Genomic DNA, 17,587 nt, shown 5'->3' on the forward strand with positions numbered 1-17,587 from the left:
AGGTGATCTCACTGCCCTACCCCCTACGTGACACCTGATTCCCAGGGGTATAAATCTCCCTGGCAATGCAGGATATGACTCCCGGGGATGAATCTGGACCCAGCATCGTGGATTGAGAACATCTTCTTGACCAAAAGGGGGATGCGAAATGAAGCAACATAAAGTTTCAGTGGCTGAGAGATTCCAAATGTAGTGGAGAGGTCACTCTGGTGGACATTCTTATGCACTATATAGATAACTCTTTTTAGGTTTTAATGTATTGGAATAGCTAGAAGTAAATACCTGAAACTATCAAACTGCAACCCAGGAGCCTTGACTCTTGAAGATGATTGTATAACAATGTAGCTTACAAGGGGCGACAGTGTGATTGTGAAAACCTTGTGGATCACACTCCCTTTATCCAGTGTATGGATGGGTGAGTATAAAAATGGGGACAAATACTAAATGAAAAATAGGGTGGGATGGGGGAAATAGAATGATTTGGGTGTTCTTTTTCACTTTTATTTTTTATTATTTTTATTTTTTCCAGTACAAGGAAAATGTTCAAAAAATAGATTGAGGTGATGAATGCACAACTATATAATGGTACTGTGAACAGTTAATTGTATACTTTGGATGATTGCATGGTATGTGAATATATCTCCATAAAATTGATTTTTTTTTTAAAAAAGCACACCAGATATGCTATGAGATATTTTGGCATTACAGTTTCAAGCAAAAACGCCAGTTTACAACTACAAAACAGTTTCTGCTCAGACACTATCCTTTGAAGCAGATTGGAATTGTGTACCATGTTTGGGTGAACCTGAGACGTTTTACTTATCCTGTGTACTCCCAGTGTGTGAGGGATGAAGAAGTGGCATCTCAGACTGTCACTTCTGTACATGCATGCATGTTATTTCCTCGTGTTTAACCTTTTAAAAAAAATTTGGCCTAAAGCTGTTTTTTGATGCTTTTAGCTTTATTTTTAAGTGTGATTTGAGTGCACAATACCCAGGAGCCCCCAAAGAGTTGAAACATTGGTGAAGAAAATCATACACAAACAAGAACATGTTGCGTTTCATGGTAGGTACAAACTATTTTCAACTTGTTGTTTTTAAAATTACATAAAATAATATGCTGTTTTGGAAATTACTTATATAAACTAGTTTTCATTGTTTAGCTGATTTATTTTCTTAGGGAAGAGAGAACACATCATGATTCTTCCCATTAAAATGAAGGGGGATGCCCTACAGGAGATCTGACTCCCAGAGGTGTAAATCTCCCTGGCAACGCGGGATATGACTCCCGGGGTGAATCTGGACCCAGCATCGTGGGATTGAGAACATCTTGACCAAAAGGGGGATGCAAATGAAACGAAATAAAGCTTTAGTGGCTGGGAGATTTCAAATGGAGTTGAGAGGTTACTCTGGTGGACATTCTTATGCACTATATAGATAACACTTTGTAGGTTTTCATGTATTGGAATAGCTAGAAGTAAATACCTGAAACTACCAAACTCCAACCCAGAAGCCTTGACTCTTGAAGACAATTGTATAACAATGTAGATTACAAGGGGGATAGTGTGATTGTGAAAGCCTTGTGGATCGCACTCCCTTTATCCAGTGTATGGATGGATGAGTAGAAAAATAGGGACAAAAACTAAATGAAAAATAGGGTGGGATGGGGGGGATGATTTGAGTGTTCTTTTTTATTTTTATTTTTTATTCTTATTCTGATTCTTTCTGGTATAAGGAAAATGTTCAAAAATAGATTGGGGTGATGAATGCACAGCTATAAGATGGTACTGTGAACAGTTGATTGTACACCATGGATGATCGTATGGTATGTGAATATATCACAATAAAACTGAATTTAAAAAAAAAAGCAAATGGGGATGGCTATCTCGGGTGTTCGCTTCCAAGATAATGAAGAAAAGAAGGAACCACAGTCATGCCAGAAAGGGCTGCAGCCACGTGCAGCCTATTTGCTGCATGAACCATGCCTCTGCGTGCCCAAGGATAAGGCCATTAAGAAGTTCATCATTCGAAACATAGTAGAGGCCGCAGCCAGCAGGGACATTTCCGAAGCAAGTGTCTTTGACTCCTTTGTGTTTCTAAGTTGTATGTGAAGCTACATGACTGCGTGAGTTGTGCTTTTCTTGGCAAGGCAGTCAGAAACTGATTCGCAAAGCCCAGAAGGACTGGACATCCCCATGCCAATTTAGACCTGCAGGTGCTGCCCCACCGCCTCTGCCAAAGCCCACGTAAAGAGCTGAGTCCATAAAGACCAAGGAAAAATCAATTTCTGGGGAAAAAAATGAAACGGAAATTAAACAAAAAAAAAAGAACGAGAATGTTTCCATACAACAGTTCTCGGCCCGAATTAGAGTGAATTGGGTGTCTGTGTGATTGATTGTGCAGATCTGTTGTCCCCTTGCTGGATGGTAAGCTCCAGGAGAGCAGGGCTGCTGCTTCGTTCACTGCGGGGTGCCCAGACTCCCATCAGTCAGGGTTTCCTGAATAGATGAGTAAGGGAATCCTACCCTGTGGCTCAATGACTGTACACAGCCAGGGAAAGAGCCAAGCCACAAAAATCACAAGAAATAGTCCCTTCTAAAGAAAGTGCATCAGCAGTGCCAGGACCCGAATGGCAGATTTAGTGCCTCAAAAAACCTGAGTTGGAGGCCCAGCTCCACCACTTTTGTGTTGTGCAGCTTAGACAAGCCACCACTTTGGTCCCTGGTTTCCTCAACTATAAAACGAACAGATTTGCTTAGATGAACTCAAAGGTCCTTTTGTGATCTAAAAAAGCTGATTCTCAGAAGCAGTGTGGTACAGAGAAAATGGCTACAAGCTGCAGTCTGCTTCGAGTCCTGACTTTACCACTTACTCGCTGGGCATCCTTGGGAAGGTTCCTTAACCTCTCTGAGCCTCATCCTCATCATTTGATAGAAGGGGCTGGTAACAATGTCTTCCCCTTGGGGTTGTAAGGATGAAATTAGATCATGCACAGTACTTAGCACGTGGTAAGCCCCTAATACATGTTAGCCTTGACCCCCATCATTCGCAGTCTCATTTGGTGCTAACCATAGCCCCGTGAGAGAGGCATGGCCAGGAGTGTGACCCTCTGACAAATGAGAAAGGCTGTGGAGCAGAGACAGCAGAGGGAACCTGCCCAGAGGACTCAGAAATGTAGGGACAGAGCCAGGGCCAGCAGCATCAGTGCCTGCTTGTTCCTGGGTAACATGGATTTCTTCTCCACCCTACCACTTAACCACCATATGTGACATGTTTAGGGACACGCCTCTGCTTAAAACACCAATGAGTGTCGATTTCAGGAGGGCAGAAAATCTAGCTGGGGAATCTCAAGATGAGGATTCCAGACCCAGCTCCCTGTTGACATCATGGCGTGTAAATATGGGCAGGTCTTGTACGTGTGGAGCCCTTAGTGCGGTGCAGTACAAGTCGCAGGGATGTGTGCCCTCTACCAGGTGTGCTCTAACCTTGAGAATCTTCCAGAGGGAAGCCTGGGAACTGTGCTGTGAACTTGGCCCAGCCCTGTCCCCTTCTTTGGCCTTCGGTTTCCTAATTTGTATAAAAAGTGAGGTTACAGTAGATCAGTGGCTTATAAACAGTTTAGAGAAGCCATGTGGTTGTCTCCTCAAAGTAACTGCTTTAATATATTGGCTTCTGCATAACATTGTGTTTGGGAGAAAAAGAAGTTATCTGTAGCGCCAACGTCCATTTATAGGAGAACGGGACAGGAACGTTATTACAACGTCATTATACTCCACCCAAAGGAAGCAGGCAGTTAAATATAGACTATGGAACATTCTACAGGACAGCTGACTGTTTCTGCAACAAGTCACCGGCAAAGAAAAAAAAAAAGAGAACTGCTGTAGAGTAAAAGAGATTTAAGAGACATGACAACTAAATCTATTATGCTAAACTTGTTAGGAGCAGTTTCAAGCAAACCAACTATTAAGGATATTTTTGCAGCAATGAGGAAAATCCAATCACAGGTTGGATTCCCCAGAAAGCAGCCTCAGACTTAGTCTGCAGGATGTTTATTGGGCGTGCCCTTGGGACTGGGGAGGGAGAGGGAAGGAGGAAGGAATGGGCAGAGGGACTAGTAGAGCTGCAACACAAGCCCAGGGACAGCGGTAGTTGAACCCACAGGAAGTTCAGGAGCTAAAATGGCCCTCAGAGTTGTCCTGTGTTGGACCAAGACAACTGGCCTAGATCCTTCATGGCATATGGGCCACCCTGGGAGAGAACATGACCTTGGGAAAAGGAGCTCCTTCAGCCAAGGCAATCCCTGAAGAGGCAGACACAGGTTTGTCACTGACAGGACTCACAGCTGCTGGGGTCAAAAGTCCTTCGTTGAAGGGGGAACTGGGCACCCATCCCACAGCACCCACCATGTGATGATAGTGAGGAATTACTACTCTTTTGTTGGATGTGATAATGGTGTAAGAAATGTCCGTGTTTCTTTAAAGATGTGTAATGAAGGGGTAAAATGACATAATGTCTGGAGTTTTCTTTAAAATACTCAGAGAAGAAAAATAAGGAAAAAATGTAAAAAAGAAGCAAATGTGGCAAAATCTTAATATCTGAATCTGGGTGATAGGTATGTGGAGATTCACTGTAAAATTCTCTACTTTTGAGAATGATTGAAATTTTTATAAGACCTTAAATGAAATTATATGAACAAAAATGATTCTAAGCAAGCAGATGGATATAATATTAATTAAATATTTAAGTGATGTCTGTGAAAGCTATAACATTGGTTTTAGCTTAATGAAAAGTTCTCAAGGCTAAAAAAATGTTTGAAAACCACTAGATAAGGTGTAAGCTAAATTTTCTTTCAGCTTTCAAATCCTGACTTGCATTTCTCAAGAAGGTGTGTGGCCTTCCACTGGCTTGGGTAATTTCTTCCCAGGAAGGGAGGGGCCGTGCTTGTGAATAGATTTCCATTTGTTCTACTGGATGCAGCAGGACTTGGATGCAGGGGCGCCCCCTCCAGAGCCAGGGTTCCCCCCTTGCTGATTTCCTGTGGCTGCTGTAATCAGACAGAAAAGAGAACACATCAGGTTAGAGGAGGCTACAGGGGGCTTCCCTTCTGACCTTCTGGTTTGGACTAAGAGTTGCAAACTCAAGGGCTTATGGAGGCCACACATGCAGAAGACAAGCCAGGTGTGCTGGTTTGGATCTGTCATGTACCCCATAAAAGACTGTCCTTCTAATCCACTCTTGTTGGGGCAGACCTACTGTGGGTGGTACCTTTTGATTAGATTATTTCCATGGAGATGTGACCCCACCCATTCAGGGTAGGTATTAATTAGTTCACTGCAGTCCTTAAGAGAACTTACACAGACCCAGATGCAGAGACAGAAATGTCCCAGGAGGAACAAGGGAGGACACACAGAAGCCCAGAGACATTTTGGAGAGAAGGGCTATCAGACATCACCATGTACCTTCCCATGTGACCAAGGAACCCTGGATACCATCAGACTTTCTTCAGAGTCAAAGTATCTTTCTCTGAATGCCTTCATTTGGACATTTTCATGGTTGTAGAACTGTAAATTTGTAACCTAATAAATTTCCATTGAAAAAGCCAATCCATTTCTGGTATTTTGCATGGTGGCAGCTTTAGCAAACCAGAACACCAGGTGTTAGGAGACTCAGGGAAACCAAGAATGTTTCAGCTCAAGCATGAAGAAAAATGGCAACCAATACTTGGCACCAGGGTCTGGGAGACAGCAGGAAGTGCTAGAGACTAACAAACTAGGGAGAACCCTCATCCCAGCCAAAGGGGGCAGTTGCTACTGAGCTCTAGCCAATTGCTGTCATGCAGAAATGTAGGACTGGTGTGGTCAGATCCAGAAAAGCTGGAAATCTGGATTTTTAAATGTAAAATATCCCAGTTTTTAAATTTGGACAACAAATTCACATTTTTAAAAAATGCAATCCAAACAAAAGAATCTGCTGACTGCAAGTTTGCACAGACATACTACTAGCCCAAAAGACAATTTGTGCAAATTATTTAAAAATGCTTCTTCCTCATGACACATTTTGGTTTCCTCCTTTGTGCCTGGGGAGAGGCCCAAAGTGCATTTTCTAGGGAATTGTAGTAGCTATACCAATCTGCATGACTGTAATGTGTAGGGTGACCCCTGAAATTGGGCAGAGCACAGCTTGCAGAACTGTAAGTGGTGGACCCATATTTGCAGCGGCCAGTTTTGAATCAGTCCACCCTGCCCAGAGCAGGGCAGAGCTGGAAACCTGACAGCGTCCATGTTGAGAACCATTGATAAAGAGGGACATATGTGCAGAATAGGACAGTCAGAGTGGGGCAGGAACTAGACACTGTGTCCTCTGAGGGAGCCAGAACTATACAACCAGTAAAAGAAATGACTGGGGAGGAGGACTGCTGTCAGTGGGAAAAATGGAAACAGATAAGTCCTATTTGGTTCCTGAGGGCAGAACTATAGCTACTTGGTTGAAGCTTTAAGGAAAACAGTTAAAAGAAAGAGCTTTCTAATAGCGATACTGAATGAGGAAGCCATGTAAGATGGTGAGCCCCCCATCACTGGTATTATGCAAACAAAGACTCATGATGGTGTACATGGGATGCAAACATCAGACAGAAGTTTGGAAATATGACTTCTACCATTTGTTCCAACCAATAATTCTAGGTTTTCTCCTTTGTGCCTGGGGAGAGGCCCATGTCCACAGCCTTAACTGAGGTCTGTCCTCTGGGGAGGAGGGGTGTTGGCCTGGGAGTCTCTGCTGGGAGGCCCAGAGCATTCCTCAGCCTCAACTTTGGGAACCAGGCTCTGTCACTAACTGTGTGATGTGGACGCCATAGCTTATACATAGAATGGGGATAATAATAGGTCATTGAAAGACCTGAATGGGAGCATGTGTGAGACTCTGAGGCCAGACCCAGACACACTGAGCTCTCCATCTTCCCGACTGTGATGATTTGAAGCTGTGTGTATCCCGGAAAAGATCATGTTCTTAAAGCTAATCCATTCCTATGGGTGTAAACCTATTGTGGGTGAGACCTCTTGATTAGGTTATTTCAGTTGAGGTGTATGCCAGGTGAGTCTTAATCCTCTTACTGGAGTCCTTTATAAGAGAATGAAACAGAAAGAATAGAAGCTGAGAAAGAGAAGGACACACACAGAAGCTCAGAAAGAAAGGCACAGATGGAGAAGCCAAAAGCTGAAAGCAATGAAACCTGGAGAGAAGGACCAATGGATGCTGTCATAAGCTTGCCATGTGACAGAGGAGCCCAGGGTCACTGGATTGCCCAATTTGGACATTTTCACAGCCTCAGAACTGTAAGCCTGTAAGCTAATAAATCCCCAGCGTTAAAAGCCAGCCTGTTTTATAGTATCTGCATTTCAGCTGCTTTAGTTGAACTAAAACATCCTCCCACACACCTTGCTTGGCCGCCTGATGCTTCTGTTTGTCCTCCTCCAGCGCCTTCATCTTGGCCTCGTACTCATCAGCAAGAGCCTTCCACTCCTTGCGGTTGTTGGTGATCCCATCCAGCATGGGGGTGATCTCCTCATGGAAACGGGAGAATTCCTGGAAGAAAACGAGCCTGTGGCACAGGGGCACCTGGGAGGGTCAGGCTCCAGGGTCAGCACTAATGGGGAGGCCCGGTGGGAACTGTCCGGTGTTGCAGTGAGCGGCCTTGGCGGATAGCAGGCTTCCCGTCACCAAGCGCTGTGCAAGCTGACACTGTGGGGACTCAGATCAACATGACCACGTCCCTCTTCCACTTAAAACCCTCCTATGTCCCCCACTTCAGGATGAAGTTGAAGCCCTTTAACATGGTTTTCAAACCCCTCCATGAGCCTGTCCTCTCCTGCCCTTCACAATCATGAACCCTCCAGTCATTCCAAATCTCTTTCAGTTCCTGGAGGTATCCTTCTTCACATAAGCTATTCCCTTTGCTGGAATACTCTACCCTCTCTCCTTTTCCTTTAAGCCTCCACTTAGACGTTACCTCTTCAGGGAAGCCTTTTCTGACCCTTGTGAGCAGCTCCCAAAGCCCCTCTCCTACCACCTCTCGCTTCATTGCAGTGAACCCCTTTGCTTGTCTCCCCCAGGAGTCGTGAGCCTGGAGAGGGCAAGGACATCGCCTGTCTAGTTCTCTGGGGTGACCCTGTCCTACCACAGCATCTAGTGCAAAAAGATACTCAACAAACGCCAGACACAAAAGGAGAGAGATTGTATGTTGCCATGAATGTGGACCCCGTGAAAAATGTAAAATAAATGTATTATAATGTAGAATATAGGGGACCTAGAGATAGACAGAAGCTAGTGAAGGGGGAATGATAATCTAATATGTACAGGTATGAGAATGAGGGTGAACTTAATGGTATGGTAATGGTCAGGTGTGACTATGGTTCATTAATGGGATTATAAGTATCAGTGATGCCTTGAAGGTGAACATGTTTGAAAGTGGTTGTTTAAAGGCATGTAACCCACAGAGTAGCACTACAAACATAAATAAATGTTAGCATGTTATAAGGTATGACACTGGTACAAAGAGTTAACAGAGTGGTATATGGAAAAACTACCCATTACAAATTATGGACTATATTTAATATTTAATTTAATCTTACCAGCACTACACTAATACTAGGGATGAATAATTAGCAACTGATAAGTGTTCTGGGATGTTTTATGCTATGATCATTGTTTAAAGTTGAGAGTGATGATGACTGAACAACTAAGTGAAGATAATGTGAGAAATTGACTGTTTAGCTTGGGATAGAATATATATTGTGTGAAATTAGGAACCCACTACTTAATAAATCAGGCCCTTGACTTGAGGCTTGCTCTTGTGAAACTTATGGCTGTAAATGGGAAGCTAGGCCTTCCTATAATTATGCCTAGGAGACACCTCCAGAGAACCTCTTTTGTTGCTCAGATGTGGCCTTTCTCTCTCTAAGCCCAACTCGGCAAATAAATTCATTAACACCCCCTCTCCCCCGTGGGACATGACTCCCAGGGGACTGAATCTCCCTTGTGATGTGGGACACGACTCCCAGGAGTGAGCAGTGAGGGACTGAAAATGCGTACTCGACAAAAAGGGGGGAAAAGAAAGGTAATAAAATATAGTTACAGTGGCTAAGAGATCTCAAATAGAGTTGAGAGGCTATCCTGGAGGTTTCTCTTATGCAAGCTCCAGCTAGACATCCCAAATGGCCACACTATGCCATGCCCTTACCAATAGTCCCCAAATACCTAGGTCCCTACTTGATATTCCATAAAAGATTCACTCACTAAGTTTTATCTCTCAGAAACTTAAATCCACCAGAGTGTTCCTATGCCAGACAAGTCCTAAAACCCAGAGGCAACAAGAACAACAACCAGATGCAGCCCCTTCCCCATGCTGTTGACACCTCCTTTCAATATGAACAAGTTAGGGTGCTCACTGCCTAGACACCCCTGAAGATGGAGAAAGAGATTAAGTGAGAGGAGGGGTTAGCAACAGATGTGATAGGATTTAACAAAGGATTACAAATACTGAAACTTCATATAAATATATGTATATTTAGAGGCTGGAGTATTAAAATAGCTAGAAGGAAATAACTGAAATGATGGAACTATAATCCATAACATTCTTTGAAATTTGCTCTATAGCAATTTATTGAATGGTGCTTTGAAAGTTTTCACCTTTCTGTATATACCCTATATTTCATAATAAGGAAAGAACTGAAACTGTGGAAATGGAACCCATAAGAATTTTTGAAATTACCTATATAACTGTTTGTTGAGCTGTACATCAAAAGTTAAAACCTTTCTGTATATATGTTGTATTTCACAATAATGGAAATAACTGAAATTGTGGAACTGTAACCCATAACATTCTTTGAAATTTGCTAACTACTTCTTAAATCGTACTTTCAAAGTTATCACTGTTATGTATATATGTTAAAGCTCACAATAAAAAATGCATATTTTTAAAAAAGGAGCAAATATTTGCTGAATGAAATTGGGATATTGTGAAGGTGATTCTTAAGATCCCTTCCAACTCCTAAGAATAAAAATAATGCCTTGTTTGAGCACAGCCCATCACAGTTGATTGAAACATTATCTCCTTTGATCCTCAAAGGCTCCTGTGAGGTAGGGCAGCAAAAATCATCATTCCTACATTTTTTGGGTGAGGAAATCAAGATCCAGATCCAAGGTGACTTGCCCAAGGTAAAAATGTTAAGCCAGGGCCCACTGTGGTGGTCCAGCTGGAACCAAATGCACTCAGAGCTGCCTGGGTTTGGGTCCCAGCTCTGCCACAAGCTGTGTGACATTGGGCAACTCACTAACAGAGCTTAGCTTCAGCCAAGAAATCAGGACAGTGATAATACCTCACAGGGCTGTTGTGATAACCTCATTTGACATTACTAATGATAATGGAAAGCAATCAGCTATTCTGCTCCACTGATAAAAGGACCCCAATTAGACAATGTTATATCAGGGACCCACTTGTCTCCCCTCTGGGAACATTTACATTTCTCCTTTTCTTGCAGTAGTGCTGCAGCTTGCGCATCAGAAAGAGCACTGGACTGGCAGTCAGGAACCCTGGCTCTAATCCTGCCTCATGGCTGACTCGGTGACACTGGTCCCATCACTTCTCATCTCATGTAACATGGCCAAAATAAAAATTAAAGATGGGAGGTGGGTGGTGCACAGATACCATGGATTTGCAGGTGGTGAGTTTCTCAAAAGGGGGACTTTAACTTTGAAAACAGTCAGATTATCTTTAAACAGCCAGATTATCTTTTAGCAATTGGATGCCTTTGGCCTGTCATGTTTCTACCAGCTAGGGAAGTTGGGAGGGCATGTGTTCACTATGCTTCCCGCCTCCCCTGTCTGAAGCCTTGCTTAGCCATTTGTTCCACAACTATATGTTGAGCAACTAGAATGTGCCAATCTCCAGGCCGGAGGTACAATCACACAAGACCCTTAAAGCTGTCATGGAGACCAAATACTGTCATTGATGAGAGTTCTTTGTAAAGTCTCACCCACTGGTCACTTGTCAGGGTATATTATTCCTAATGTCCTTGGGAATCTTGGGTTTATCAAAGACATGTTGTATCTGAGGAAGAAAAGGGCCTACCTTGTAGACAAAGGTGCATACGAAGTCAATGAAGCCAACCTGAAGCTTGGGGAGTTCGTCAGCCTTGTTTCTGTCCATCATGGGCTGTGATGGGGGAGAAAGAGTGAAATGCACTCCACCTTCTGACCTGATGCAGGAGGAGGGACCCCATGCTACCCATGAAGTATCATTGCTGAAAAAAAAAATGAACTGAAACTCATCAAATCTCCAGATCTGAACTGGCAGTTTACAGGGGATATGAGGAATAGAGGAACACATTAAATAACACCATGAGGGTGCAAACAGTCAAATCCAGAATGTGGGAAACGACACAACAGAAGACCCAGTTTCCTCAACAAATAAATGGCATATGGAAAAGGGGAGGGGGCTGCTACTTTTAAAGAGATTTAAGAGACATAATCAGAGGCAGCGTGGTCCTTGATTGGACCCTGATTTGAGCAAAGCAATGCAATGGGTTTTCTTAGTCAGGGAAAATGAATAGAGATTGGGTAATAGATTACATTAAAGAATTAATTTTGTGAGTGTGATAATAGTATTGTAGTTGTTTGCATGAATGTTTGTGTGTTTTGAGTTCTTATATCCTACAGATACAAGCTTACTAAGATATTTATGGGAGAAATGACATAATGCTTGGGATTTGCTCTAAAATAGTCCAGCCAAAAGGGAAAAAGTGTATTGTGGGGAACAGATGAAACAAGAACAGCAGTCTGTTGCTAATTATTTAATTTGGCTGATTGGTACATGGAGTTGATTACACCATTCTCTCTACCTTTTAAAAAGTTAAAAAAGAAAGAAAGAAATAACTATAAATGCATGGGCCCTTACTGTTCATGTTCACAGCACTCACCTGGCCCTCACAGGATTCCATTCCCCTCAGCTCCTGCCCAAGCTTCAAGCACCTGCCCAGCATCCCTAGCCCACATTCACATGTCTAGTCCATCCCCATATCTATGGTTCTGTCCCCATAATGTCTCTCCCCTTATTCCTCCTCTCCAAACCCACCTCCCTTTGCTGGAATACTCCTTCCCCATACTGTTGACACCCCCCTTAGCTCTACCCTCAGGGGCACTGCTAAACCTTCTAACTAGTCTCGCTGTATGCAGTAGTGAGCAGTCTGGCTGTCCCAGCCAAGTTAACTTTTGACCTGGAGAGGTTTGCAGCTTGACACAGTCTCCCCCTTGCTCTCTCTGTGCTATTAGAATAGGGCTTAAGGAGGTGGATTCCTAGACTGTTGGAACTGAAAGGGAAATCTAAATTTTAATGTCCACTTGTCAGTCTTTATTCGTCATGAGCTGAGAACACATATACGTTAGGGCAGGTTCTCAAACTTTAGAGGGCTTGTTTGAAGCACACATTGCTGGGCCCTGTCCCAGAGTTTCTGATTCCATAAGTCTAGGGTGGGGCCTGTGAATGTGCATCTCTAACATGTTCTCAAATAATGATGTGATGCTAGTCTGGGGACCAGGCTTTGAAAACCACTGCACTAGGCAAAGATCATCTCTATGGTAAGGTCACGATCTCTATGTCAGGGCAAAGTCACATCTCTCCATCAGGGCAAGGTCATAGCTCTTCATCAAGGCCACATCTCTAGGTCAGAAGGAGATCACACAAAGCCCTCTACTCACAATGGGATTCTGTTGCAGCACCGTGCGCTCCAGGTCACCTTGTTCCCAAAATTCTGCAGCAACCAGCAGAGCTACCTGCAACAGATACCCCCACTGGAGTTAAACCCCAGTCCCAATCCTCTCACCCCTGCTCCCACCCACATGGGTTTTCAGCTCAACAAAAAGATAATCCCATTCCTGCTATCCCATTCCACTTTGTTGTCGCCACTGGAGAAATCCCTGCATCTTTGCAGAGGAGGATGGAGCAAAGTTGGGCTGGCTCTGGAGCTTGGGCTGAGCAAGCACAAGCCCCACAACTTGATGTTGCCAGCACAGGGATTCCCTCCTCCAGAGTTGGAAGGAAATCCATACCTTGCTCTGCACGTCCCAGGGTTTGGTTATGGCTGAGAGATCACAGGCAGTCATCATCATAGCCCTGTGTACAGAGGAAGCCATCCGTCAGTCCTGAGCCAGTAAAGGCTGTAAGCACTGGTTAATTCCATCTCTCTCTCTCTCTCCTTTCTCTGCCCCTCTCATAGGTGACCTCACCTACAGTCACTTCCGTAGGTGTGAAGGTGAGAAGGCTCGCTTCCCCTTTGCATCTGGGGATCTGGCTTTGAAGGCAGAGGATTAAATCCTGCCCTTGTCAATTATCAGAGTTTTGATATTGGGCAAATAAATCAACTTCTCTAAGCCTCAGTTTCCTTGTCTGTAACAGTAATGGAACTTTCCTCAGAGTGGGAGACAGGATTAAATGAGGTAATGGATATAAAAATCTTAATTTAGTGCCTGGACCTAGTATGTGCACAACAAATACTGGCAATTATCATGCCAGGTGTTGGTTTTTATTATGTACCAGGCACTGTTCTAGGCATTTTATGAACATTAATCTCATTTAAATCTGATCACATCTTCAGAGTCCCTTCTCTCCTGTACAGCATAGAGCAACATTTCTCAACACTGTTCTCATCATCATCCCACCCTAAAGAGCCTGTTGAGATTTTTTTTCCCTAATTGTGCCCTCCCATGATATGTTAACACCACAGCTCTATTTGTTTACGTGCTGTGACCCTTTGGAGGACCCCAGGCTGTTTAATATCTAAGACTTTTTTTCACTCTCCCCTCCCCCAAGAACCACTTTTTGCCCCCTTGGGGGTGATATCAACCCCCTTGAGAATGTGTGGTTGTAAAGATTACCTCCGTCACTCTGGCAGGCCTTGCAACAGGAGTAAGTGGAAGGAATTGGGGAAGAAAGAAAGGATCCAAAGATATACTCTGAAAGGCACCTCACACCAGGAAAGTAAGACGGGCGGGTACAATACAAGACAGAAAGGGAGGAAATAGGGACGAAGAATTGTTGGAGCAAGATGGTGTGGGGAGTGGGGATTTGAGAAGGCATTTCAGAGGTGGGGAGCTTATCAGAATGAACACCTAGGATGGTAATTCAGCGCCAGCTGGTGCGGGTGTTAAATTCTGTATTCATTCAGCAGTGGAGAACTATTGAAAGTTTGGAATCTCAACATGACCTCAGAGACTGGGCTGCAGGAAAGCGAGTTGCAGCAGGTGTAGGATGCAGCAGGAAGGAGAGAGAGTGAGAGAGGATGGGAGATGCTGCCTCATTTGCAGCAATGCCCGGGGGCTGGGGGGGGGCGCCTGGAGGGGGGGCCAACCAGACTTGGTGGGCAGGGGCTAGGAGAGGGAGGAGTTAGAGAAGCCTAACTTGCCACTTGGATGATTTTACAATTAATCAGGGGTATCTGGCAACATAGTTTACGAGTTACTTGTGAAATATTAACACATTTAAATAAAATCTTTAAGTAAACTGTCAAGGATTCATACCATCCCTTAAGTAAATAAGCTTTTAGAAATGCATACATTTCTTTGCATTAACTTTAAAATATGTGACCCATGCTTAATACAAACTGTTGTAGACATTTTTAAGCTCACATCAAAAAGATTAAGCAAATAAATGCTTAATTGTGCATTCAAGAGTCGCCGGCCCCCTGTTCCCCGTCAGTGTCCCCATTTGAAGACCGCAGGCATGGCTTCAGGAGAGCACTGGATATTTATTTCCCTTGATTAGAGGGATCATGTGAAAGCCACTCCCAGCCAAACCTGGGGGAAACACACCTAAGCATTTTATAGACAAAGACTGAGTGTGTAATGAGTGGGAATAGTACCTGGATGGCAAAAAAAGCCAAACCAAACCTTTGGGCCCTAAGCATCAGGCATTAAATTCACTTCAGCACCTTTCCCTGTATGGGCTCCGGGCCAGAGGTGCCATTAGGGAGAGGCTTGCAGTTGCTCAAGGAAAACAGAGAGGGGGAAAAAAATATGCTAAGTGGGATGGCAGAAAGAAATACAGGTTGCAAAAAAAAAAAAAGAAATCCAAACTTGAGAGCAACTGGCTCAGCCCTTTGGGCATAAGAGAGGTGCAGTGGAACAAAGTCTACAGGGATGCAAAGGATCTCTCCAAGAGGGGCAGGAAGAAAGGATATAGTGAACAGAGGCCCAGTGGCGAGAACGCGGGATTGCCACAGGACAGATGGCTGTCCAGGAGGTGGACAGTAGGGAACATTCACTTCTCCAGCCTTGTACCTGTATGTGCGCCAGACGCTGTGAAGGGCTGTGTCCACCTGTTACCTACTCTCGAGAGCTCACAGAGAAACTGTCTGAACACTTCTCTTTGTTGTCACCTCCCTCTCTTGTCTGGGTCTTCCAATGGCTTCCTAACTGCTTCTGCTCTTGTCCCCTTCTCATGAAGCCTACCTAGGACAGAGAAACTGTCCTAGGTAGGCTTGGGAGTTCAGGGAAGGCTTCTTCGAGAAAGTGACCCTTGAGCTGATATCTGTAGGAAATATAGACCTTACCTTGGTGAAAAAGGGAGTGAGGGAAACACATTTCAGACAGAGAGACCCTCAAGTGCAAAGGCCCTGGTAGAAGGAAGCCTAGAACATTCAAAGAGCTGGGAGGTGGGCAGGAGCTCAGGGAGCAACTGGGAGAGCAGGTAAAAGGAGGCCTAAGAGACGGGCATGGCTAGACCACACAGAACCTGGGATCATGGAGAAGGGGTGGTCTCTGTGCTAAGAGAAATAGAAAAAGCCACTGAAGAGTCTGAACAGAGGGGTGGCATGGTCAGATTTGTATTTTACAAAGATCACCGGTTGCTTCATGAGAAGTGGACAAGAGCAGAAGCGGTGAGGAAGCCACTGGAAGACCCAGACAAGAGGGGGAGGTGACAACAAAAAGAAGTGTTCAGATAGACATAGCATTGATGAAGCAAACCCACTAGGACTTGGTGACAGATTAGACATGCGAAGTGTGGAAGAGGAAGGGATCAGGATGGAAGCAAGTAAAAGATGTGTGGTTATAATGCAGACAAGCCAGATTTAGTCATGAAGATCTTGTATGCTAAGAAATTTGAATCTTATCATCTTGGTAGGTGAGAATCATCAAGAGGAGGAGATAGAGTTCAGTGGGAGAACAGTGTAAAATTCTACACAGGGCTTTGGAATCCCGGCTCTTCTTATTTAAAGTGTTGGAGCCCCGGTCGGGTCATTTCTGAAAATGAGATAACCATATTAGGCTGGATCCTAAGAAATTCTGATTTTGTGGGTCAAAAACAGTCATAAGTCAATCATTTCATATGGTTCAATATAAAACATCAGTCCTAAGGGTTATTGTGAGCTGATTTTTAAAGTGCACACATTGTCCTCTTCGTCATCATCACCTTCATCACATTAAACATTCAGGCTCACCCGGGTGTGTAGAGCTTGGCCGACCCAAGCAAGTTGAGCTCTCACTCCCCTCACCCATCCTCAAGGCAAGTGGCTCTTCCTCAGCTCAGCTGTGAAGCTCAGGGGCACTCCTTCCTGACCCCGGTGGCCTCTGAAAACATTCCATCCTCCACTACCCAGGGGCCTCAGGACACTCAACCAGACTCCCCCTGGAATTACACCTGCCTGGAGCCTGAGAAGGCTGTAGGTGTGCAGGAGAGGGAGTGGGGTGATGAGTTCCAGGCCTTGACGCCCCCCAAGCCTGTGTGACACCAGGTAAGTCTCTTTGTCTCTCTGGACCTCACTTTCCTCGTTTGTAAAACACTAGACCAGCAGTTGGCAAATTTTTTCTGTAAAGGGTCAAACAGTAAATATTTTAGCTTTTGCATACCATATGGTTTCTATTACAACTACTCAGTTCTGCCATTATGATGCAAAAGCAGCCATGGATAATACATAAAGGCAGGCTGACTTATCTATTAGGCAGAGTTCTGAGAACCCATGATAATTTTAAAAAAAAGTATTATTATTATTTTTTATTAGAGAAGTTGTCAGTTTATAGAAAAATCACACATAAAATACAAGTTTCCCAAATACTACTCTAATAATACCTTGCCTTGGTGTAGTACATTTGTTACTATTGATGAAAGTACATTTTTATAATTGTTCTATTAACTATAGTCCATGGTTTAATTTAGGGTTCACTGTTTGTGTCATGCAGTCCCATGGATTTTATTTTTTTAATTTTATTGTAGAAGCATATATACAACCTAAAATTTCCCTCTTTTAATCACATTCAAATACATAATTCAGTGCTGTTAATTATGTTCACAATATTGTGCAACCATCACCACCATCCATTACCAAAACTTTTCCATCACCCAACAATACTTTTAGGGGCCCATGAAAATGTTTTAATTTTAATATATTTAAATCCAGAAGGAAAAAGAATTGAAAAGTGAGCATATATATAATGAATTCAGCCTGGATTATACTTGTCTTTATATCAAGACAGTCATAAAATATAAATTTAAATATTTTTTTGTGGCACAAGGAGCCACGAAGGCATAAGTGTCCAGGGCC

At 43.7% G+C, this 17,587-nt stretch overlaps 1 protein-coding gene across 4 annotated transcripts in view; it reads right to left on the reverse strand.

Moving 5' to 3' along the window:
* Positions 1-1,872: 1,872 nt before the first annotated feature.
* Positions 1,873-17,587, reverse strand: part of PDE6A (phosphodiesterase 6A) — a 96,340-nt gene continuing 80,625 nt past the window's right edge. For 2 of the 4 annotated variants that reach the window (XM_037801835.1, XM_037801837.1), the window contains 5 exons: positions 13,101-13,164; positions 12,750-12,824; positions 11,125-11,208; positions 7,433-7,580; positions 1,873-5,043 (listed from right to left, as the gene is read on the reverse strand). In XM_037801835.1, coding sequence (XP_037657763.1) covers positions 4,964-5,043; positions 7,433-7,580; positions 11,125-11,208; positions 12,750-12,824; positions 13,101-13,164 — 451 coding nt within the window. In that variant the 3' untranslated portion in view covers positions 1,873-4,963. The remainder of the gene's footprint in view (positions 5,044-7,432; positions 7,581-11,124; positions 11,209-12,749; positions 12,825-13,100; positions 13,165-17,587) is intronic. The other 2 variants (XM_037801836.1, XM_037801834.1) reach the window with 1 other exon arrangement.

Source organism: Choloepus didactylus, chromosome 13, assembly GCF_015220235.1.
Source record: "Choloepus didactylus isolate mChoDid1 chromosome 13, mChoDid1.pri, whole genome shotgun sequence".
Lineage (NCBI taxonomy): Eukaryota > Metazoa > Chordata > Mammalia > Pilosa > Megalonychidae > Choloepus > Choloepus didactylus.